General features: G+C 31.4%; 1 protein-coding gene across 1 annotated transcript; it reads left to right on the top strand.

The window, feature by feature from the left end:
* The first annotated feature begins 708 nt into the window (after positions 1 to 708).
* LOC112008334 (probable L-gulonolactone oxidase 6) lies at positions 709 to 26207 on the top strand. The gene is made up of 3 exons (XM_065768429.1): positions 709 to 1423; positions 8569 to 8731; positions 26071 to 26207. Exons 1-3 carry the CDS (start codon positions 761 to 763, stop codon positions 26205 to 26207), a joined length of 963 nt encoding a protein of 320 aa, XP_065624501.1. The 5' UTR covers positions 709 to 760.

Raw genomic sequence — 26207 nt, 5'->3', positions numbered from 1 at the left:
TAGCTCAAAAATTCAATTAATTTTTGGTGTAATAAGAGTTAGAACCCAATACCATAAGAAATTTTATTAATTGCGCTAAATGGAACTTACGATTGTATTGTGATTTGATGGAATTACTAGTACCAATCAAATGCAATTACAGCTTAACTGACCATGGTGGGAGAGGATTTGCTACATACCATTCCTTTAATACCAATTAATTGCTAATTACAGCTTAACTGATTATAGTGGGAGAGGATTTGCTACATACCTTTCCTCTATGCAGGCAATTGCTTGCCATGTACATATCAGTACAAGAATTGTGCATTCTTTGAGAGAGTCTACACAATTACATGCATCCTTATCATTTGAACTTATTTCTAGAAGTTTGCTTTGAATTTTTATTAGTCCTTTGGCATAATCAAGGCAACACATGTTAACCACTAACCACCACTTTTATTATGAAATAATCACAGTAGGTCACCTCAAATATATAACGGTGTAAAAAAATTCTCTAAATCTCCATCTGCATATTATTTGCTATTTGTTTCACACTTGAACAAGGTTTTAAGAGTGGGGCTTGTCTGTCACTTATGAGCCACTTGGCCAACAGTAATGAAGAAAATGAATACCTTTCTTCAAAGCATTTTAAAAATGGGTTATAGTTTCTTTAATATATTCCCATCTAAGCCACTCAACTATATATATGCGTAACATTAATGTTAACCAACTAAGATGCATATTTAATACCAAGAAGAAAGCACCACCAAAACTCTTAAACATGGTGTTATTACGCGGACTCTTCCAATCTTGTTGTCTCTTCCTGTTAATCTTTGTTGTGTGCTGTATCCCCCCAGAGGACCCCATCAAATGTTCATCAGATAATACAGATTGCACAATCACAAACTCCTATGGTGCCTTCCCTGATCGGAGCACTTGTCGAGCCACCGAGGTGGCGTTCCCGTCCACCGAGCAAGAGCTCATTTCCATAGTGTCAAAAGCAAGCAGGAACAAAAGGAAAATGAAAGTTGCAACACGTTATTCACATAGTATTCCCAAGCTAGTTTGTTTAGATGGGCAAGATGGGCTTTTGATAAGCACCAAGTATCTCAATCGTACTCTAAAAGTTGATGCTGAAGCTATGACGATAACGGTGGAGAGTGGTGTGACACTGAGGCAGCTAATCAACGAGGCTGCCAAGGCTGGGCTAGCCTTGCCTTATACACCATATTGGTGGGATTTGACAATTGGAGGCCTGTTGAGCACAGGTGCACATGGTAGCACTTTGTGGGCTAATGGGAGTTCAGTTCATGATTACCTTCTGGAAGTTCGAATTGTTACTACGGGGTTCGCTGGATTCGCAAGGGTTCGGAGTCTCAAAGATGGTGACAAAGATTTTAATGCAGCAAAAGTTTCACTTGGAGTTCTTGGAGTCATTTCACAGGTATGATTTGTAACTTGGTGTACTTGCTTGCAGTGGTGAGTCTCAATTGTGCTTCATATATATATTTGGTGTTTCTTGTAGTCAAATTTTGATCTCAGTACAATGTTTGAGAAATTTTGTTATATTCCGTTTAATTTTTTTAAGAGGTGATAAGAATACTTCCAAAACTTGGAGATCCAACTAAAAGAAAGCATCTTGTCAAACTTTTTTTTTTTTCATGAAAAAAAAAAAAAAAAAAAAAAAAAAAAACAAAAAACAAACTTGTTCCATATACACGAATGCACGATAAGAATTGTTAATGTTTGAGAGTTCGTACAAATTTATTTATTTATTTTTCTTAACAAAATTCTCCTTATGATAAGACACGAGAACGTCAAGTCTCATGCATATTTTATAATTTTTATTTGGAAATGACAATTTTTGCATATCTTGTATATGTAATTAACAGTTACCACTGTTATATTTATTTTTTCTTTTAATTTTTTTTTTAACTATCTAGAGTTAATTTTATAAAGAAAATGTTTATGTTTCATACTTCCATCTTACAATATCAGTACTCGAGACAGCCTTGCAATTGTAGTTTTGTTGGTTCTCTTGATTTGGGAATCTGTCCTCCAGGCTTGGCTTCGGCCCTTTTGGAAGATGCTAGAAGTTCCCTTTCTTTGTAGTCCTTTGTTGTGTGTCAATATTTTTTCTTTCACAAAAAGAAAAAGGGAAATTTTTAGCCCAATGGTTGGTATAAATTTAAATTTAAGCATATCCAATCAACATATTTATCAAAATCTAAAAGATTCTAATTCTTGTAAACTTAAACTACCAACATGCAACCATTCTCAAGAACTAAGTAGATCCTAATAGGAATCTAAAATAAATAAATAAAAAGACCCTACAAGAAAAATAGTACAAAAGCATGTCTCGGGTATAATAACTTAATTAGTATTGGATAAAGTTTGTTATACACTGGTTTATAACCAATGACTATAATATTACATAATTATATATTTTGAAAATCAACTAGCTGGATTACATGTTCTTTATATTTTTAATATGCATGCCAAATTTTGTATCAATCAGATATTATTTATTATTCAATTATAAACTTACTTTTATGTATAATTTAAACTATTACAAAATTTGAAATTTAAATATTTGATTGATGATATAGTTATTAATTTTAATATTATGGAAATTTTGTAAGCATGAAGAGATAAAACAAATATGTAATTTAATGGTGAATTTGTCAAAATTCATATTTTAAAAAAAAATATTATGTGAAGTTGTAGTCATTAACTACAAACTAATTATCTCAAAAAAAAAAAAAAAAAAAACTACAAACTAGCTAAGCTTTATCCATAAATATATGTGCTTCTTTCCTTCTGCATTTTGCTCTTTTTTTTCTCCCCCTCCAAATAAAGAGACACGTCTCACATATTCAGGAGAAATTATACAGTCCTCTAATGAACTACGACACTTGTCCACCATCATATTAAAAGACTTCTATTTGTTTAAAATTGTTAAGTTAATAATCAATTTCTATTTTAAAAAAATTTCTAACTTAACAATTTTAAATAAATAAAAATATTTTAATAAAATAGTAGATTACAGCAAGAAGCTTATTATAATTTCCCCTGACTCGGGAACAATGCATTTGCTCATCTACTTTTAATTTTAGTCAAGTCAACCAATGAAACCTTGATTGACTTGCACTTAAGCTGTTTTCCCCCATTCAAAGTGGCCCACTAAATTTCTTCTAAAAAAAAGTGGCCCACTAAGTATATTTCTCAGGTACTAATAAAAAAATCAAAACGTGTAATAAAGTATAAGAAATAATCAAATAAAAAAAATATAAAAAATAAATTAAAGAATACATATGGTCAGCTCCACTGGAACATCGTGGCAGGATGTACGATTCCACTTTACGAGAAATTATAGAGTTTTTTGGTGTACCACGTCACTTGTCTATCATTTCATTAATAAACTTTCATTTGTTTAAAATTGTTGAGTCAGTAATTAATTTCTGTTTAAAATTTTTTTCTAACTAACAATTTTAAACAAATAACAGTTTTTTAATGAAATTGTGAACCGCATCACTTGTCTACCATGTGGATCTTATAATTTCTTCTACTTATAATTTCTCCCACTTTACATGGCAACCTTCAAAAATACATGTTGCTTATGGTCAAAAAGCTTTGTAATTCAACGAAATAACCTAATTCCTTTTATACTTTATCAAATATAAATAGCAATTAAGTTGCATTATGTTTGCTCTATAATTACTACTTTTTATCATAAAATCAAGATACTCGATCGGTTTTTGTTTTTGGTGCAGGGTTTGAATCTCATATCTCTTATTTGAAAATAAAAAAATTTGCTAATTAAGCTAACTAAAAATTATAATACATTATTTAAATATTTTTTTAAGTCAATACTTCTTGTTGCTTGAGGTACAAAATTATTAAATAAGTTTTGTATTTAGGTTTTGCTAACATCTTTTTAGTTGATAATATGGCCAATCCAATAAATCTAAAGTAGAATTTCATCAATTTTAATTTTTAAAAATTTCTTTATGAAAAAAAAATTATAACAATTATTGCCAATAAAATTCTGTCAATAATATGTGCATTTACAAAAGAATCTTGCTAGTTATTTATTTATTGATTTATTTATATAACCAATACATTTAAATATTACATATTTGAATATCATTAAAATTATTTTCATTGTTAAAATTTTAATATATTATTCATTATTTTTAATTCTTTCTGATAAATTCACTATTCGTCTATGATATTTTTATCTATTTTTTTAATTATAGTTTTCTATATTTTTGTAAAAACTATCAAGGGATGCTATTTTAGATGCAATTAAATGTTATATTATCATCATCATCATCATCATCATCATCATCAGTTCTTCATATCTAAATTGATTTTTCTAGTAGTCATTCAAAATTAAAAAATATTTACAAATAAAATAAGCACGGTCTACAATATTAAAATTATAATATAAAAATAATAAATAAAATTTAAAACATAACATAATAGAATACAATTTATTAAATATACTATTGCAACTTAACATAACAATAAAATCACCTAATAGCCTGAAGACCCTCAACCTAGCTAACCAAACAAAGCTAAATTCAGCATATAACTCAATGTATTAACACTAACCAAACTAATGGCCCGTTTGGATTGAGAGGGAAGGAGTGGGAGTAAAGTAGAGTAGAGTGAATTTGACTCAAAATTAGTTTATTTTTAGTCAACTCTACTCTACTCCCCTCTACTCTCCTTCCTTCATCCCTCAATCCAAACAAGACCTAAGATTATTTTCATAAAGCTAATCAAATATCATTGTTCCAGAATAAATTTTAACAAAAGAGATGAAAATTAATTACCTTTTTGGAAATGAGTTTTACTTTACCTTGGACATATATGATGCATGGGAAAAGAAAAATGAAATATAATTTTCACCTTTAACATTAACATTGAGCTAGAGAGAGAGATTGTAATTAGATGTTTCTAGTAACGTGGAAAATTGACTTACAAACACTGAAGATTTAAGTTATTAGGGGAAATTGGTCTTTAATAATTATTTGACACTCTCACAGTAATTTTGAGGGTCTTCTTGAGTATGTTGTGTGTGTGTGATGATGATGATGATGATAATAATAATAAAAGATATATAGGTTTTTCCTTTTCTTTCCTTTCAGGGGACCAATAGAAGATATGTCATAACTCATAACTTGTGTGGTATGTGTTTCTCTTCCTATCCATATATATATGACAAATGATATGTTCACAATATTTTCACAACATTTTTACAACAAATCTTAAGTGACATGTTGTTACTAGTTGTTATTGTTGAGGAAAAAAAGTATTCTTAGTGTTAGGTTCAAATTTGAACTAATAACAACTAACTACTTATTAATCAATACAACTATTAACTGATTCAATCATGTTGTCGGTAAATTGTGAACTAAACAATTGTCAATAGCCGACATACATACAGCCCGAAGAGAATGCGAACTACCAATTAATTGAGCAAAACTTTGGAAGTTATCTACTTGGGGTGGTTGGTAGGCATCATTTATAGGATTGTGTCGTTGAAAATGCTAGAATTTGAATTGATAGCATCTAATTAAAACAAATTTGAACAAAATTGGTTGTAGCAAACTCTCGTAAAAAAAATATATAATAATTAACATTATTACATATGTTGAAAATGGATTTTATATTCTATATGTTCTTAATATGCATGTAAAATTTTGTGCCAATCGAATTTACTATTCGATCTATAAACTTATTTTTTATGCATAATTTTAGATTACAGAAACTTGAAATTTAAATATTTGATTGAGAATATAACTCATGATCTTTGATTTTTTGAAAATTTTACAAGAATTGAGAATATAAGAAGACACTGTTATCCAATAGTGGATTTTTTGAAATTCACATTCAATAAAAATTTTCCAATCAAATTTGTAGCAAAACCTTTTCCATCTAATATATGCAGGCTATGTTTCATCACTAGGTTAAGACATGCAATTGGCATGAGAGACATAAATTGGTGAAGTTTTATTGTTGAGCTGTAAATTTATAAGTCCGGATAAATAAACCATGTCAATCTGCTAAAGTGAAAGCTGAATATGAAAAAAAAAAAAAAAATCTCACTTTGCAGGTCACAAGAAGAAAGATATCATTTTAGCCTTTAAAATATTCAAAATTAGTTAGTATGTTCTCTTCTCATTATAATTCCTGCCTACAGTTACAGGCTAGTCAAACACCAACTCCAAGGCCCAAGGCCCAAGGTGCATGTTTTCATAGGCTTCTAAATCAGCCTCAATTATCCCACCAAACAAGATGATGGAATTCTATTTTTTCATCTTCGCACAAATCAGATGTCCCCAATTCCAAATCCAACCTACAAAATACAATTTTCACCCCAAAAAAGAAAAGAAAAAAAAAAGAAAAAGCTAGATAATACAAAATCAAATTACACGTCGAAAGCATCCAGCAAACGAATTGTTCAAGAAGACAAAAAAATAGTCAAAAGTCAATCTGAAAGTGGCTGTCACATAATTTCAGAGATTAAAAGGTGTTGTTTTAATTTATAAAAATGTTCTAGTGATTTGTTGCTTGTGTTCTCGACATAGGAAGAACTTTTTTATTTATTTATTTATTTATTTATTTATTTTGGGTGAGAGATATATACATATACATGGGAAGAAACCTGATATTGTGATTCAAGCTAAATTTTACAAGTTTTTTTTTTTTACTAGATAAAATTTATATTCTAGCATAATCTAAGTATATATATGTGTGTGAAGCTCCTTCTAGAAATTTGAATTTTGGCCCTTGTCCCCCACACCTTATAAGTATTTATACTTATAGAATGACAACCGCACCAAGGGTGTCCAGTGGTTGAATTTTACAACTTCTAAGTATTTATATCTGTGGATTCCTTAAGTTCAGTGTTTATGGGCATTTATGCTTGTGGGCATGTGTTTTATGAGTGTTTGTGTTAATGGGTCCTATTGTTAATGCATTTTTTAGTGGTTACTTCTTTTTTTTTTTTTTTTTTTTTTTTTTTTTTTNAAAGCTAAATTCAGCATATAACTCAATGTATTAACACTAACCAAACTAATGGCCCGTTTGGATTGAGAGGGAAGGAGTGGGAGTAAAGTAGAGTAGAGTGAATTTGACTCAAAATTAGTTTATTTTTAGCCAACTCTACTCTACTCCCCTCTACTCTCCCTCCTTCATCCCTCAATCCAAACAAGACCTAAGATTATTTTCATAAAGCTAATCAAATATCATTGTTCCAGAATAAATTTTAACAAAAGAGATGAAAATTAATTACCTTTTTGGAAATGAGTTTTACTTTACCTTGGACATATATGATGCATGGGAAAAGAAAAATGAAATATAATTTTCACGTTTAACATTAACATTGAGCTAGAGAGAGAGATTGTAATTAGATGTTTCTAGTAACGTGGAAAATTGACTTACAAACACTGAAGATTTAAGTTATTAGGGGAAATTGGTCTTTAATAATTATTTGACACTCTCACAGTAATTTTGAGGGTCTTCTTGAGTATGTTGTGTGTGTGTGATGATGATGATGATGATAATAATAATAAAAGATATATAGGTTTTTCCTTTTCTTTCCTTTCAGGGGACCAATAGAAGATATGTCATAACTCATAACTTGTGTGGTATGTGTTTCTCTTCCTATCCATATATATATGACAAATGATATGTTCACAATATTTTCACAACATTTTTACAACAAATCTTAAGTGACATGTTGTTACTAGTTGTTATTGTTGAGGAAAAAAAGTATTCTTAGTGTTAGGTTCAAATTTGAACTAATAACAACTAACTACTTATTAATCAATACAACTATTAACTGATTCAATCATGTTGTCGGTAAATTGTGAACTAAACAATTGTCAATAGCCGACATACATACAGCCCGAAGAGAATGCGAACTACCAATTAATTGAGCAAAACTTTGGAAGTTATCTACTTGGGGTGGTTGGTAGGCATCATTTATAGGATTGTGTCGTTGAAAATGCTAGAATTTGAATTGATAGCATCTAATTAAAACAAATTTGAACAAAATTGGTTGTAGCAAACTCTCGTAAAAAAAATATATAATAATTAACATTATTACATATGTTGAAAATGGATTTTATATTCTATATGTTCTTAATATGCATGTAAAATTTTGTGCCAATCGAATTTACTATTCGATCTATAAACTTATTTTTTATGCATAATTTTAGATTACAGAAACTTGAAATTTAAATATTTGATTGAGAATATAACTCATGATCTTTGATTTTTTGAAAATTTTACAAGAATTGAGAATATAAGAAGACACTGTTATCCAATAGTGGATTTTTTGAAATTCACATTCAATAAAAATTTTCCAATCAAATTTGTAGCAAAACCTTTTCCATCTAATATATGCAGGCTATGTTTCATCACTAGGTTAAGACATGCAATTGGCATGAGAGACATAAATTGGTGAAGTTTTATTGTTGAGCTGTAAATTTATAAGTCCGGATAAATAAACCATGTCAATCTGCTAAAGTGAAAGCTGAATATAAAAAAAAAAAAAAAAATCTCACTTTGCAGGTCACTCTAGAACTACAACCCATGTTCAAACGATCCATCACCTACTTGACAAAGGATGATTCGGACTTGGGAGATAAAGTGACTAGTTTTGGCAATGAACATGAGTTTGCCGATATAACTTGGTATCCTAGTCAACGCAAGGCAGTTTATCGTATTGACGCGAGTCAACTTTTTTTTTTTTTTTTTTTTTTTTGAGGAATTCCTTTTTTAGTGTAACTATTAGGTTTAGTGTTGGCAAATTTATGATCATGTATCTTGTTCTAAGTTCTAAGCTGTAAGTGTCAATCTTCAGCAAACAAACAAACAAACAAACAAACAAACCAAAAAAAGAAAAGAAAAAAGAGGTTGTAAGTGTCAATCTTATTTGTGAGTGTAAAAAATAAAGTACATGATTAACCTTCTTCAACCTTACTACCCAAATTCAACCTTGCAATATTATTTTATTATTTGAAGAGTATTGTTAGTGAAATGCTGACATGATAGAATTTCGACTCTTAAATCATACAAGAATGGATAAGATTTAAAGAAATCTATTGGTAAAATACCATAGGAAATCTTGAGCATTTGAATCCGTTACGGAGTTCGCTTATTCAAAAAATCTCCTCTATCTTGATTTCAATATTTCTTTGAGTCAATTATAAAATTTGAATTTGAAATAGAACAAAAGATAACCCAGCATTTACAAATTGTAAGAAGAAGTAAAGAATTGATGAACCTGCAAGTCCCATTTTTCAATTCCTATCTACGTAAAATACTAGGTTTCGAGGTTGACATATTATCTAACTGAACACTCAAAATATAAATAATAATAAATAAATATACTCAACATACACAATAGTATTTCATTATATGTATAGGTAGTAGGTACACAATTCTGCTCAAGGCAGAAGATCCTTTTTTTAAGAAGAAGGTAGAAGATCTAACTTCACGTTATAAATTATTTATTTATTTATTAGATAACCTAAAAATTAGTTCATACAACAATAAGGAACTGTCAAACACATGCTTATCTGTAAGAATACATAATAACAGTTCTTTAGCATAATTATACTAAACTAAATCATATTCGCTATATAATAACTTGAATGGAACTTTCATCTGGCCCACTTGGACAAAAAAATCTTATTGCGTGTTCCAATCAAAAGCAAAATGACTAATTGGAAGGAAGGATGAAGTTCTATACAACAGAAAAAGTGTTAAACTAAAGAAAACTTACGTAGATGAAAAGTTAATTATTTCAAATAAGAAATATTAATTACAAACTCTATATTATCCTTTTTCGATCATATCCCATAAAGAATAATATTAAAAATTTCCATGCATTCTATACACGCGTTTAAGATTAGTATAAAAGCCAAAGTCAGTTCAGTAACGTATCCTTTGCAGAGAAGGAACTGGAGTTGAATAAAAATTGGATATGTAAAAGCCGATTAAATTGGTATATTCAAATACCACTAGTTGGTTAAAATTTCAACTATTAGAAGTTGCTCGCGTATCCTTAGAGTCCGCTTGGATACTGCTTATTTTGCTAAAAATTGAAAACTGAAAATATAATAGTAGCAAAATAATTTTTAAATGTGTGAATAGACATGTGGGAATGAAAGTTTTTTTGAAAAAAGAGGTTTGTGAGTCCCGTGAATAGTACACAGGACCCACTGGACCCATTTTCTCACGTGCTTCTCAAAAAAAATAAGAAAAAAAGAAAAAGAAAAAGAAAACGCAAGACGCTCCTCCTCTGTAGACACAATCTAAACGCGTACTAAGTTAAAGACTATTAAATTGGTATTCAAATACCACTAGCTAAACCAGCCTATCTTTTAGTTAAAGATACCCTTGACATTGTTGATTTTTCTATTTAGATAGAAAAAAAAATCATTATTTATTAGAACAAGCTCCCTTTGTTTATATTCAATGAAAGTTTTAGTCTTTCTATAATGAAAAAATACGACTAGCTATATAAAACTTCAACTATTAGAAGTTGGTGTCGTGGAAGCAATGAACTTCAACCACAGTTGTCAAAACGTGAATTGTATTGTGTATCAATTTTTAATTTTTTTCGTATCATGTATCATATCGTAACGTGTATCATAAGATACACAAATACTAAATAAAATTTATAAAAAATTATAAATATACATATATAAAGGGTATATTCATTATAAATTCCAATATATTTAACTAATGACTAATTTATTCATGACTTATATAATAATATTTAACAAGCTAACTAAATAAATCAAACTAGCATGTATATATAACATACACATTCAAATTACTTAAATTTGAAATTGATAATATATTACAAATGACCCAAAAATAATAATTTATTTTTATCATATTCATCAAATTGCCTAATCAACCCCATCTAAGTCAATGTTGTCATCATATTTATAATTTTGCAAATTTATTTCTTCATTGTCATTTGTCATTAACATTTACTATCTCTTCTTGTTCATTTTATTTTAATAATTTTTTTATAATTTATTTTTTGGAATTCTAGTTTGTTGGACTTATAACAATAGTGATAAAAAATAAAAAATTTATCATTATATTTATAATTTTGCAAACTTGTTTCTTCAATAAAATTTTCTTCATCATCATTCATCATTAACATTTACTATCTCTTCTTATTCTTTTTATTTTAAAAATTTTTTTATAATTTTTTTTTTGGCATTTTGGTTTGTTGGACTTATAACAATAATGATAAAAATAAAAAAAATTTATATTGTCAATTAATATTTTATTCATAGTGTATAAAATAAATTTATAAATATTAAAGTAAAGGGTAAGTGTGTACTGTGTAGTCCAATTGTAGGAGAGAGAGAGAAAAAAAAAACTTATGAATATGTTATTTTAGTAGGGTAAACTAAGTAAACTAATAATTTTATGTTAAAAACAAGTCTAACAACTTGTTAGATTTAAATAAAAGTACAAATTTTAACCCAAAAAATCTCATTTTAAAGCATTTGTCAATGTATCGTACGATACGTACGATTTTATGATACGATACGATTCATACAATACGCACACTGTATCATACGATTCATAAGCACTTACAATACACCAATGCAGTACAAAACTTTTTACACATGATACGTATCGCGTATCGTACGATACTGACAACTATGACTTCAACTTTTATGAGCCTTATCTTCAATGGGATTTATAACTTTTTTTTTTTTTTTTTCGTGTTAGAATAATTAAATAAAAAAAAAAAGTGAAATTCTGTGAGCAAGTCACTCTCCACCGTGACTACACAACCAATTAAAGTGACTTCTATTGCCTAAATGATAAGTTGCTTACTTTAAGAAGGTGAAAACCTGTGAACAAGTCACTTTCCAAATTTGTTAGCTGCATTTTCTTTTCTTTTTTTGGTTGGGTACGTCCGCATGAACGTTTAATGGGATGGTTGAGAGTTGTTCCAAATTTGTTAGCTGCAACTTTTTTTTTTTTGGGTACGTTCGCATGAACGTTTAATTGGATGGTTGAGAGTTGAGAACTTCCCTGGCGCACCAAACCAACCTGATCATTTTTTTTCTGAATTTTTAATCTTGTTCCATGAAAGCTTGAATTTGTGTGAAACCATAAGAGCTTGTTTAGATCCCTAATTCAAAATTATGGCTTGATTGCTTTTACTCTTAGTTAATTAAAGTGCGGAACAAGAGTAAATTTGCGCAATGAACCGATACTACTTTAGTGCATAAACATGAACAACAAACAATAAAAGTAAAGCACAAGAGTAAGGGAAGAGATATGCAATCACAAGATAAGACCAAGACATGTTATCGGTGTTATCGAAGAGGAAACCGAAGAATTCAGTGAAAAACTTCTCTGTGACCCTCCAAGTCGAAATCGATCTACTAGAAAATAAAGTTGGAGTACACAAATAACAAAAGACCCTTCCAAACCTAGTTTACCCAATGTACTTGAGCCCTTCAAGCTCTTGCTACAAACAGACTTCTCGAAGTCATGTCTTCTTTAACTTTCTGGATCCCGTAATACGCCCGATTGCATCCGCCAAGTCTCACCGACTTCTTTTGAAAAATCCCCAAAACTTCCCAAACTCCAAAACACTCTCTACACTTTGAAAATGTGTGAGTTGTGTTTAGGTACAAATTTCCTTTCAAGGTATGACAATGGGAAAGGGAAAGAGAAGAGGCTACAATGATTTCTCACTAAAGATTAATAGCTCTCTCTCTAAAAGATGGGTGCGTGTGTGTGTGTTGTAGAAAACCTATCTAGGGTTTTTTTTTTTTTCTCTGAATAGCCTCATCATACTTTTGTGGGTAATGAGGGTATATATAGTATAGGTAAATAGTAAGAAAGTCACACTTAAAATCCTCTAGACAAAGAGTTTCTTGGGTATCTTATGGGTTGGCCCTTCTCGCGAGACATTCGCGAAACTGGCAGCCTGGCATGACTCTTCAGCTTCCAGCATGTGTTTCTCACGTGGCTCTTTCACGGATAGACTTCTTGTGAGACACTCGCGAAATCCACTTGGTCATCCAATATATGCTTGATTCTTCACCAACTTAATACTAAATTCAATACAATAAAATCCTACAAAATATAAGGAACAAAATTTAAGCAATTACAACACTTTTTGTCATGAAATAAAGCTACCACAAAATATAGTTGTAAATCACAACTTTACAATTTTCCATTTTGGCTATTCCATGAAAAAACACCCTATAACAGAGTCTAGACTTAAACGTGAGTTTGGGAACAATGGCAAAACTCACTCACACCTAAATCTAAAATCTGTAATGAACTTGGAACAAAATATTTGTAAACTAAAACATTTGCACAAAACGCATTAGACTTTTAAGGTAAATCAAGTGATAAAATGACAAGTATAATGTAACAAGTACAATGTGATCAAGTAAACATGATATTAAACATATGATCAACTTGATCAAACACAAACAATCATATGGAAATGACTACAATGGCATAATGATCATCTGAACATGCAACCAATAAAGCATAATGGCATAAGGATGNAATTTCAAGTTGATTTTATGTGAAAAAAATGTTTTCTGGGTTTTTTCGTGAGTAAGCTTAGTCACGAAGTTTGGACAGAACGTTTCGGGAGTAAGGCTTACTAGCGAAAATTCCAAACTTCCCATGAAAATTTTCAGCTTCATATAAAAATTTCCAGATCAGATTTTTAAAGGGCATTTCGTGAAACATTTGTTTTAAACTTCTCTCATCTTTTCCCAAACCCCTATTTTTATGTTCCTACATCAAAACCCAACTAAATTCAACTGTTTTTCATTCTATTAACATCCCTAAGGTAATCTTTAACTTTTTTTTTAATTATTGATTTTGATCCTTAGATTATGTTTTTGGGGTTTTTATGTTCATAGTTGGGATTTTCTCAAATGGGGGTTAGAAAACTTAACTTTTGTCAATCGTTTTTATTGGGTTTTGTTTTAAATGATGCTTTGGATATTAGCCTCTTGTGACAAAAATAACATGTATTTAGACAAGATTTTTATATGTTCATGCATTGTTTAATATACATGTGTAGTGTGTGCACTCTATGTATTTGATAAAATGTCTTTATGGTATTTTTTCACTCTTTTGGACTTCGATGAATACCAATTTTTGGAGATCGCTATAATTATTCATGTTTATCATGTTTTAATCATTGGTTGTGTGTTTTATATATTTTGCCTCACAAGTGCTTGTTCATGCATTACTCATGCTTTGCTCATGCATCTCACATGCACACTAGATGCACACTAGATGCACCTTGCTGCACACACTCTAACACTTTACATGTTTTGTATTCACTCATACTAGTTAAGTTCTTTTAGACCTTTTAACACATATAACATATTCTTGTGTCTATGTCATGCCTTGGTGTATACTTTGTTCCATCATCCTTACATGTCATGTCTACTTTATGCTTTTTAGCATGTTTTTAAGATATTTTATCTTTTGTTTGAGCTTCATTTTCTCATTTATCTTGCACCCCTCACGCTTCATCTTTTACCCTTGTTCATATCTTCTTTTCTTTCTCTCATTCCTCTTGATTCATTTGTCTATTCATGACAAAAATGGGGAGAGTATACTAAAGCGTATCGTTATTTCTATATGACTCATGCACATTTTTAGGGGGAGAAACTTTACCTTATGCACATTTGTAGGGGGAGAAAGCCATAAGGGAGATGCATATACCAAAGGGGAGAAGACATCTTTTATGAGAAAACCTTGTTTTGTCTTGTTTTACCTTATGCTGGTTTTCTCATTGCTTTATGGTACTTTGAGTTACATTTAGTATTTATGCTTTGTTACTCTCATTACATCGTGTTTATGTGTTGGACATGCATACATCCTTATGCCATTATGCTTTATTGGTTGCATGTTCAGATGATCATTATGCCATTGTAGTCATTTCCATATGATTGTTTGTGTTTGATCAAGTTGATCATATGTTTAATATCATGTTTACTTGATCACATTGTACTTGTTACATTATACTTGTCATTTTTTATCACTTGATTTACCTTAAAAGTCTAATGCGTTTTGTGCAAATGTTTTAGTTTACAAATATTTTGTTCCAAGTTCATTACAGATTTTAGATTTAGGTGTGAGTGAGTTTTGCTATTGTTCCCAAACTCACGTTTAAGTCTAGACTCTGTTATAGGGTGTTTTTTCATGGAATAGCCAAAATGGAAAATTGTAAAGTTGTGATTTACAACTATATTTTGTGGTAGTAAAAAAAAAAAAAAAAAAAAAAGTGTGAGGAGATATATAGGCACAAGTCTACTCATGTATTAAGATTAAGCAAGACTATTGACCAATCATTTATGACAAGCTTGAAGATCTATTTACAAAATTCAAAACATAGATTTTTAAAAGTTGCTCACACTTAGAAAATGTGCGTACATAACAAGTTAAGCTCATAAATACACTACGCTATTAGTACGGAGGTATTAGGTTAAACTCACATGTAATATACACAATACAAGCAATCAAACTTTTTGAGATTTTTCACTTTTTATGCGTTTTTGAATTTTTCAACATACTCAAAAACAAAACAAGCAAAATAAGATCAAATGCAAAAACAATAAAAACAATGCACATAAAGAGATGCATGATGCACAATGCATGACAATAAAGCATATAATGCATAAAGAGTCCTACAAAGATTGAAAGAATTAGATCAAGGACTAAAAAAGTATAAGCTCAACCATAGGAACCCTTTCTCATCCAAACGGAACGATTGTTTGGAATAAGTGTCTCATGAAAAGTGAGATAAGGGTTGGAAGAATGAAAACTAGAGATGCACATAGACAAGGAGGTAAGAACATCAAAAATTTCTTCAACAACTTACCATTTTCCCCTAAATCCGATTTTGCTTTTATAGCACAACTTCCAAAAAATTCAAGTTTCTCTTTTCTTTTGATTATTTTAAGAGCTTGAAACTTAGAGTAATGAGGTCTTAGATGACCAAAGGCACCATAGTGGTGAAAACAATGGGTTTAGGTTTATTAGGATTTTTAGAGAGGGATCTAGCAACATGGTTTTGTTCTCTTTTCATCATGGAGCATTAAGGTCTTATGTGACTGATCACACTGCAATGGTGGCAAGTGGGAACAAACTTAGATCCATTCAAAACCCTAAGATGAGACTTAAATGGAGGCTTTGGCTTAAAAGTCTTTCTCTCTACCTTTTGATTTCTTTTGTATGGAGGAATGTACACCGATTTATCCTTTGAGGTAGAACACACAATATGCATAAAATCGGATACCACAACATGATTGCAAGAAATATTTTCATCATTTTTAGCAATAGGTTTAGCAATCAAACACTTGGCATGCATCTTAAGAGATTAATTTTCACATTTTAGCTCATCAACAAGTTTGTTAGACAAAACAAGTTTAGCATCCAAGTTCATATTCAAACATTCAAACTCCTTGAGTTTTTCAAAAGAATATTCAACAAGTTTCTTATACTTTTCAACCAATTTATTGGATTCTTTAAACTTAACAATGAAATCATCCTTTTCACAAATGAATTTGCTGAAATTCTCATGAAACTTCTTGGCCTTTTTCTTCAAGTGTTTGACATTTGGAATATCAATAACACCCATAGATTCATGTAACATGTCATCACAAGTATGCGGATAAACACTCATAAAGGCATTTCCACAAACACATAGCTCGTTACACTCAACAACATCCAAAAATCCATAGAAGAATACAAAGCTAAAACACAAGGGGTAAATGATCACACTTAGGTAATGAAACCAAAATAAGTGTACCTGCTCTGATACCAATTGAAAGCTCGAATTTGTGTGAAAATACAAGAGCTTGTTTAGACCCCCAATTAAAAATTACGGTTAGATTGCTTTTACACTTACTTAATCAAAGTGCAAAACAAGAGTAATGCGCAATGAACCGATACTACTCTAGTGTATAAACATGAACAACAAATAATAAAAGTAAAGCACAAGAGTCAGGGAAGAGAGATGCAACCACAAGATAACGCCAAGACATGTTATCGAAGAGAAAACCGAAGAACTCAACGAAAAATCTCTCCGCAACCCTCAAAGTCGAAATCGATCCACTAGAGAATAAAGCTGGAGTACACGAATAACAAAAGACCCTCCAAGCCTAATCTACCCAATGTACTTGAGTTCTCTAAACTCCTGCTACCAACGGACTTCTCAGAGTCATATCTTCTCTAGCTTTTTCGATCTCATAATACGCTTAATTGAATCCACCAAGCCTCACCGGCTTCTTTTGGTAAATCCCCAAAGCTTCCTGAGTTTCAAAACACTCTTTACACTCTGAAAATGTGTAGGTTATGTTTGGATATAAATCTCATCTCAAGGTATGACAATGGAAGAGGGAAGGAGAAGAGGCTACAATGATTTCTCACTAATGATTAGTAGCTCTCTCTTTAAAAGATGGGTGTGTATGTTGTAGAAAACCTTTCTAGGATTTTTCTCTCTGAATAGTCTCATTATATTTTTGTGGGTAATGAGGGTATATATAGTATGGGTGAAGGGTAAGAAAGTTACACTTAAAATCCTCAAAGCAGAGAATTTCGCGGGTATCTCGCGAGTTGGTCCTTCTCGCAAAACTGATAGCCTGGCACGACTCTTCAGCTTCCAGCATGTGCTTCTCATGTGGCTCTTTCACAGGTAGGCTTCTCGTGAGACATTTGCGAAATCCACTTGTTCATCTAATACATGCTCGATTCTTCACCAACTTAATACTAAACCCAATACAATAAAATCCCACAAAATACAAGGAATAAAATTAAAGCAATTATAACACTTTTTGTCATGCAATAAAGCCAATATAAAAATATAGTTGTAAATCACAACTTTATATCCCACATTTAACTTTTTTTTTTTTATCCATTTCATTATTCAAGCATTTGAATTTCTAGCTTATCTCATAAATGAATATATGTGTGTGTGTGTGTGTGTGTGTATATATATATCATAATACTGATAATAATAGTTAAATGAATAGTGAAATGCCATTTTTTATTTTTTAGATAAGATAAAAAATTTATTCTAGCTTAATCTAAGTGTACATGTATGTGAATCTCCCTTCTAAATACTTGAACCCTAGCTTTTGCCTCCCACACTCAGCAAGTACTTATACTTGTAGAGTGACCATTACACCAATGGTACGCGGTAGTTGAAATGCCGTTTTAATTGTATAGTCTTTTAGATAGGATGAAGATTTTTTATTTTTTATTTTTAAGAATTGGATAGGATGAAGCTAAATTAGCTAATAGACTGCCATGAACAATTCAAGATAATCTTTTTTTTATCATACAATTCAATTAGTGGGTCCCATATGTATTAAAAAATATATATTTAATCTTCTTATACTGTACCAAAACCACAGAGCCTCCAACCCTTCATTGTATTTTCTTTTCCTCTGCCTCTTGACTTTTTAACTGCTTCAAATTCGAATTTTTGCTATAAACTCAAATTTTAAATACTTAATGTAAGGACTCAATTTGGATTGGACCCAGAATAGGAAGGAGTTTTTAGCCCAACAAGCCCAAACAATAAATTTATAGAGAGTGGGTGAAAGAATTGGTTCTATTCTATAGAAAAGATCATCATAATTACTGAGTAAAGAACATTTAACATAAACAAAATGAGGAAAACTGTTCTCGGCTTGGATTCAGGAGTTTTTTGGATTCTATCTGCTTAATGAACAAGATTACCCATGTTTAGTCCTTTTTTTCTCTCGTTTCTTTTCTTTCTCTCTTCTTCAATCTACCTTTTCATGTTATATACCACGATCTAGGCATCATATTCACCATACACGTGTAGGTGAGATTCTAGGAACTCCTTCCTGTCCTATCCAACACCTCTCAGAATCTTCAACTAATAGCCATAAGACTGCTTGACTACTATTTAAGTATCACCTCCATATTAATGCGGCCAGAGAGTTAGCTGGAAAACATTTAATGTGGAGGTAGTAGCTTTAAAAGATATGTGTTACCTCTTTTTGCTCCTCCCTTATCCCATATCCATTTATCAGTTGTAGCACAACTTTGAGGAATATCCAAGGTGGTAAGATAGCTGCACCAACCTCGGACCATCGTTTCCGAGATGGATTTTCTCCTCGGACTTATTTTGGACTATTATATACAATATCCATTTCCTTTTCTTATACTATTCCCACTATATCCTTATTTAGCCATCCTCGGATGGATTAATATTCTCGGACTAGGCCATTGGGTCACAGGCCCATTTCTTACAATCTTAACAATAGCTTTTAAGATAACTGGCCCCACACTTAAAATGATAGCAAAATAAATGTTGAATTCTACATAATTTAAGAAACAATCAAGTTAGTGAAATATGTATACAACTTTACAAGTATTTGCTGTAGTCTTTTTTTTTTTTTCCTTTTTTTGAAAAAAAAAAATTATAAACAATATTTGCTATACTCTTAATACTTTTAGATTAATCTATTTTCTCATTTTATTTTAATGAATCAATTAGATGTCTAAACTTTGTGTATTTACGTTACTCTTTTCTTTTGATTGTTAGTAACTATGAATTGGTTATTTTTATTTTTATTTTATTTTAATGATACAAAACATATACTTGTAATTACATTTGTTTACAGTTGTTTCTTTAATTTTTATTGTCAATTTGTTTTTGATTAGCATATTTAGATTATTTTTACTTTTAATCTTACCCCTTAAACTAAACTTTGCCATTGGTCGAGACTATTGAAGATGGTATTGACTAGAAAGAATATATGACTGTTGTCTTCGAATTAGCAAAATGGGCCAAATGCTCCTTAGCAACTTTCTTATATTCTTCAGTGATTCTAAATGGTGGGTAATTGTCTATGTCCACATGTATGTAGCTAGGATCAAATGACAACTGTAGGGAAGTGGTACATAAAACCCAAGTAAGCACTGGACGTTAGATTAGAACATGCCTAGAACATAACACTCTAAGATATGGGGCCCCACTATGAAGATGCCTACCCTGGAGCACGAATCAAAGGTAAACAAGATGTCATCATAAACACCCTCAAGATCTCAAACCTCAGAATCCAACCTAATGGGACCCATCACCCTAGGTTCGAGCATGAGTAAACCACTAGAGTCGCCCAAGATAAAAGCCTATTGATCACGCTACCCTCACCAATCCATATCCATGTTTAGAGCTATCAAAGACATCCTGCCGGGTGTGCGCAAAATATATAAGGTTGCCCTTCAAGATCTTCCTGATGAATCCACATCAACCCACTTGACACAGTTGCATTTAATGTAATAGATAACTTATCACAATAAAACTGTTAAATATTAGCATTGATACACCATATTGAGTATGCTAGTATGGATGCGGAAGTGAAAGCATAAAGTATAGAACACAATAACACATGAGGGTTATGTGGTTCAGCCTAACGGCCTACATCCACAAAGGAGACCCTAAAGGGCTACATCAATAATATATTATAGTGTAGTCCAAATCCTATGTTACAATGAATCATAACATGTGTATATATAATAGATTAAACCTTAGACTAGTAAATTTCTAGTACAAGTAGAAGACTTGACTTGCACACAAAGTAGAATTAGGATTGAGTCTATGCTAATGGGCTAATATATCTCTAACACCCCCTCTCAAACTCAATATGGAAGTTTGATGAAATCTTGAGATTTGATAAGGTTAAGAAGATCCCTTGAATGAAGTTTGGCTCTGTGACGGTAGTTTGAGGAAGGCAATGGTCTTGCAGTGTTGATGTGACTTCTAACAATGGCATGACTATACCGAAGAGTTTTGACGGCAGTAGTAGAAAGCCAAAGAAGATGAACGTAGTGAAAAAAAACACCGAGGAAGACAAAGATTGCTCTTAAATATACCGCAATGACAAAAAACCATGGCCACAAGAAGGTGGCTCTGATATCATGTTAAATATTAGTATTGATACACCATATTGAATATGCTAGCATGAATGCGGAGTGTGAGAATTATGATTAAGTGATTAAATTCACCATTTTCTAATAGTTTAAGCTTTTAGTACAATCGGTAATTTAACATGATATCAGAGCAGGAGATCTTAAGTTCGATCCCTGACTTTACTCTACCTTCCATTTAAAATGTTAAATTCCCACTTGTTGGGCCCCCACTTACTAAGGGAAGTTTAGGCCCACATGTGAGGGGGAGTATGAGAATTATGGTTAAGTGATTAAATTCACTATTTCCTAATAGTTTAAGCTTTTAGGACAATCGGTAATTTAATAAAAACAAAAGGCCCTAAAAATAATTGTTCATCATAACCTTAAGAAAAGAAGAGTCTGATCGGATAGAAGGCTGCCTAACTATATACAATGGCATAGGCTGGAGAAGAAAATGAAGAGAATTAAGCAAAGGATAAGGATAAAGAAGAAGATAGAGGAAGAGTATAAAAAGAAAGAAGACAGATAAACAAAGGCCGTTTTTGGACAGTTATTTAAAATAGAAAGATAGAGGGAAGAAAAAGAGAGGAGCGAAACACTGAGTGAGGAATGTAACAGAAATAATCGTATGAATAAAGTCTTTGACACAATTTTATAAAGCAAAGAATTATCTTTTTCTTGTTCAAATCTCCTATCGTGGATTGTATTAAGCCCATATAAAAATCAATTGTGATTATAGGCAAGTCATTAAGCTAGGGCTAATTTCTTGCTTCCATAACAACTTTAGGTCATTACAAAAGCAAAAATAGATAAACGCTTTAGGACATAATGTACTATTTAATTTTTGTAATTTGTTAATTTTGATTTTTAATGGCAATTTTCAAAATTTTAGGTTCAAGATTTTTATTTGCTTGTTTTTAGGTGCTTTTAGTGTTTTTATTTATTTTTAGTCAAATTTGGTTCCCATAATGGTTAGTTATTAATTAGGATATGTTTTAGAATATATTTTCTTGTATGTCAAGTTTTACAAAGCCTTTAAATAGGCATCTAAGTCTATAAACATTTTTCTAAAACATTATTTAATCAATAAAATTGAGACTATTATCTCTCTATTTTCTGGTGGATTCCAGACCTCTTTCTCCTTGTAGATTCATGGAACCTTATGGATTTGAGATTATCTTTAAAAGCAAACATGTTTTGTATCTTATTTTCTAGAAATTTCGCGTTCTTCGTTTTGTCCCTTTTGCATTCCGCATCAATAAAGAGAAAAGTTAATGGATAATACGCACTCATAGTGCAATTTCCTTATAGGATCTCTCACTTTATCCACTTTGTATCAATCTTGCACTTATAACAACGCTAATTATTGTTGCACACACTTACTTACACATTGTCGTATATATTTTAGTTGAAAACACAATTTCACACTTATAGAAAACATGATTTCAACTATGTCATGTATGCAAGTGTGTAATTATAATCACTCTAACAAAAAAAAAAAATCCATAGACAGTAAAATTGAATGTCAGGCATAACAAGTGAAGAAGTTAAACTAAATAGTTGAAATTTGATAACCCTATATAAAAAACAACAAATCTCCATGATTACCAATTAAAAAAACATGAATAAAGTTTCTCTCCAGTCTAGTTTAGTGATAAACTCTTCAAACTTCTCGTATATCTCTTTTTTAGGTGTGAATTTAAAAAATCTAACTGTTGAATTTTGTGTTCCTTTTGTTCTTAATATGCATATGAAATTTTTTTCAAATTGGATGTTAATTATTATTCGATCAACAAACTTATTTTTTATACACAATTTTAAATCACAAAAACTTGAAATTTTAAACATTTTTTTTGATGACATAGCAATTGATCTTTGATCTTTTTGAAATTTTGCAAGTATGAAGGATATAATAAAAACATGCAATCCAACAATTAGATTTTCAAAATTCACACTCAATATAAAAATATATGAGGAGTTTAAAGGGTTTCTCTCTGTTAGGGTACATTTTTTTACACGTATTTTTACTTAAATATCACCCATTTATTTCCAAACATCATCAACAAATTATTGGGCATTTCTAAATATTTTTGCCCTATTATTATGCTAGCCCACAACTATTTTTCTTGCCACCACAAAACTTGGCTACAAATATAAAACATTATAAGGCCCAATATTTTTGTGAAGCCTATAATTTAGACTCATCCCCAAATTACTTTATTGAACTAGTTTAAATCTCATTCTTTTTAAAGTCTAAGAATGCTTATGCTTGACAATATTTGAAAAGCCCAATTTTTATTGGCAATATTAAAAGCCCAGTTCTTACTAGCAATATCAAAAAGCCCAATTCTCATTGGAAACATTAAAAGCCCAATTCTCACTAGCAATGTCAAAAAGCCCCGTTCTCACTGGCAATATCAAAAAACCCAATTCTTATTGGCAATACTAAAAGCCCAATTCTCGCTAGCAAGATCAAAAAGCCCAATTCATATTGGTACTATTTAGTGAAAAATCTAATATTGCTAATACTTGGGAAATACCATATGATTAAATTACCAATTCCCATAACCACAATTTTTTTATAAAAAAAAAAAAACTTGAATGCTCATATGTTTCCAAATTTATGGCAAATTATGATTATTTGATTCTGTTTGTTTTTAGACCCCTTAAAAAACACAATTGGATTAACCTAGTTAACAAGCTAAGTTATTACTTAGTCCAAATTTCAGATCTAGGTTAACATAATCATATATCATATCAAAATAAAGTGCGGAATAAAAAGAACACAAAGATATGATCACCCAGGAAAACCAAACTGGTAAAAAACCTGGGGAGGATTTAAACTAGCTATCCTCAATATAAAACTGAATCCACTATGAAAGAATTGAAGTTTTATAATAGCGACTTAGACCACTAACATCTTATTGCTACCTTATGTAGAAAACTTACTGACACGACCATGTGCAAGCTTCGAGACCACAGACTCCTTCTTTCTTGGATTCTCAGCAAGTACAAGCACTCCCGCTTGTGTATCTTTAAGCTCTTTAGTGCAGCAACTGAATGATCATCAAGCTCTCAATGAAATCTCCTTCTTGATAATCCTAAGCATGTGTGAAGGCAACCACCTCTCAGATCTTACAAGAGATTCACACACACAGCAAAAGAGCAACCTCAAAAACGTGGCTAGGGTTTCCCTTTTATATCTAGGGCAAAACATAAAACTTTACTCGTCATATGGGCTTAGGGCTGAGTTGGAAATTCTGTAGAAAAAACATTCTGCTCGACTTTCGATCGGTTGAGTCTAATTCTCAATCAATCGAGCCAAACCGAATTACACAATGAATTCTGCAATAGCTCGATTCCAACTTTACATAAAACACATACTTTGGGCAAGTCTAAAATAAGACTAAAAACCTGTTTTGATCATGGTTTGCCAACAATACAAATTAGAGTTCTAATACATTAGTTCCTAAGTACTTAGAACCTAACAAATTCTATGGTCACTATTCATAATTCTATGATAATTATTCATCCTACAAGCTCGTCATTTAAATTATGACATGATTATTGGGAACCATGAACATTACTTATGATATGGAATTCATCATTTCAAAATGGTAAATATTATTTACAAAGCATTTTGAAATAATTAAACTTAAGCTATTATATTACATTCATTACCTAAAGATCTATTACAAATATCTATCAAAATCCAAACTACATTGAATATCCACTAACAATAAGAGTTCATGAGGGATGAAAACCCAAGGCAATGTGTGTCATTGATGTCCATCTTGTAGGTCCAAATGTGTGATAAAAGGAGAACAAGCCCAAGTGAAAAAGGGGCATTAGCACAGCCCAACCAAAGGGTCCAACCCATGTTAACAAGCCCAATCCAAAGTTCCAACCAAGGCAGAGGACTGAACCAGCCAACCAGATTCCTTCTTGCTCATCCTTGACCAAAATTCAATTGGAGATTTCCTCATAGGATAACCAAATCTCTAAGAATGAACTAAGGGCTGTCCCATCAACTTTCTACCACGGTCTCCCTGACGTGAACAGTTCGTAGAGATTGTACTAGCAGCTAAAGTCTAATGGGTAATGAGATTTCATCATCTTCCTCAAAGCTCTATCTCTAGCGGAAAGAAGTAATAGCCAAGTTACTCAAATCTCAACAAATCAATTCTATAAATGCCAAAAATGTTCAAGAGTTGGTTCATGTGCTAAGCCCATGAATCTTAAAGGGGAAAATTTGGGAAAATGTGGTTTGAAGGGCATAAAAGGATCTCCAGCAGAACCCTCTAAAGTAGGCCCAAACTTTAACACCTGGCTTGGGGTGCTGAATCCTACTCCCTAGGGTCCAAATCTCAATTGCATCACCAAGATTCTACCTTAATACCTACTTTAATCCCATTGGTTGAATACAAACTTAAAAATCTTAGCATTTAATGCAAGATTACCCAAATATTCACCCATATTTGATATTACCCAAAGAAGTAAGGCTGCTAAAAAGAAAATCTACCATTTGTAGTCAAATCCTATGATTTGCAGTCTGCCCCTCTTCTTGCTGATCAGCCCCACATTTTTTGATTCATGCTAATCACCCCCCTAAGCTCTACTATAAAAGCGTAATCACATCAACCCACAAAAGACACACAAAAACCCTCTGAAAAATTATGCTCTTCTTGTCATTTTGCCATATTTTAGCTTGTAGTTTAGCTCCATCAACCCACAAATGAATCATTTCAGTCCATACAAATCAACACCCGCCTAGACTCAAACATTCATTTCTCCTTTTCTGCATATCCAAAGTTCATAAATGCTCCATAATTAGCCATGAACAACCATTTTCCCCATTAAAGACTTAGTTTTAGCATTATTTCCACCATCTCATTACAAGCTTACACACCCACTCACTCAAAATAGCCTTTACTATCCCACTCATACCCCCACATACATATTCCACAAGAATCTTGGTTCAATATCTACTGCGTTGAGCTGGAATTTCTTTCTCCCTTCATACCATGCCAAATAACCCCTTTCTTCTCCCCATGGAGCCATTGGTCTTTACTTTTTGTTTTTCCATTGAAGGATATAATGTGTTTAGAACAATGGAATTTTTTCCTCAAATTGATGTAGTAGTAGCAGAAAGTACCCTAGACCTTTTTGACCAAGACACACAAGGACTTCCAGAAGTGAACACCTTCTTAAATTTGTTCAATAATTGA

This window comes from Quercus suber, unplaced genomic scaffold (assembly GCF_002906115.3).
Source record: "Quercus suber isolate HL8 unplaced genomic scaffold, Cork oak 2.0 scaffold_934, whole genome shotgun sequence".
NCBI lineage: Eukaryota > Viridiplantae > Streptophyta > Magnoliopsida > Fagales > Fagaceae > Quercus > Quercus suber.
Note: the sequence above shows the minus strand (reverse complement) of the source record. Positions and strands in the feature narration are given on the sequence as shown.

What these genes read in the sequence shown, in the direction of transcription:
- LOC112008334 (XM_065768429.1), top strand. Translation starts at nt 761, where the DNA reads ATGGTGTTATTACGCGGACTCTTCCAATCTTGTTGTCTCTTCCTGTTA. An exon ending in TTCTTGGAGTCATTTCACAG is followed by an intron (nt 1,424 to 8,568) that starts GTATGATTTGTA and finishes CTCACTTTGCAG; the next exon opens with GTCACTCTAGAACTACAACC. An exon ending in AGTTTATCGTATTGACGCGA is followed by an intron (nt 8,732 to 26,070) that starts GTCAACTTTTTT and finishes TTTCCATTGAAG; the next exon opens with GATATAATGTGTTTAGAACA.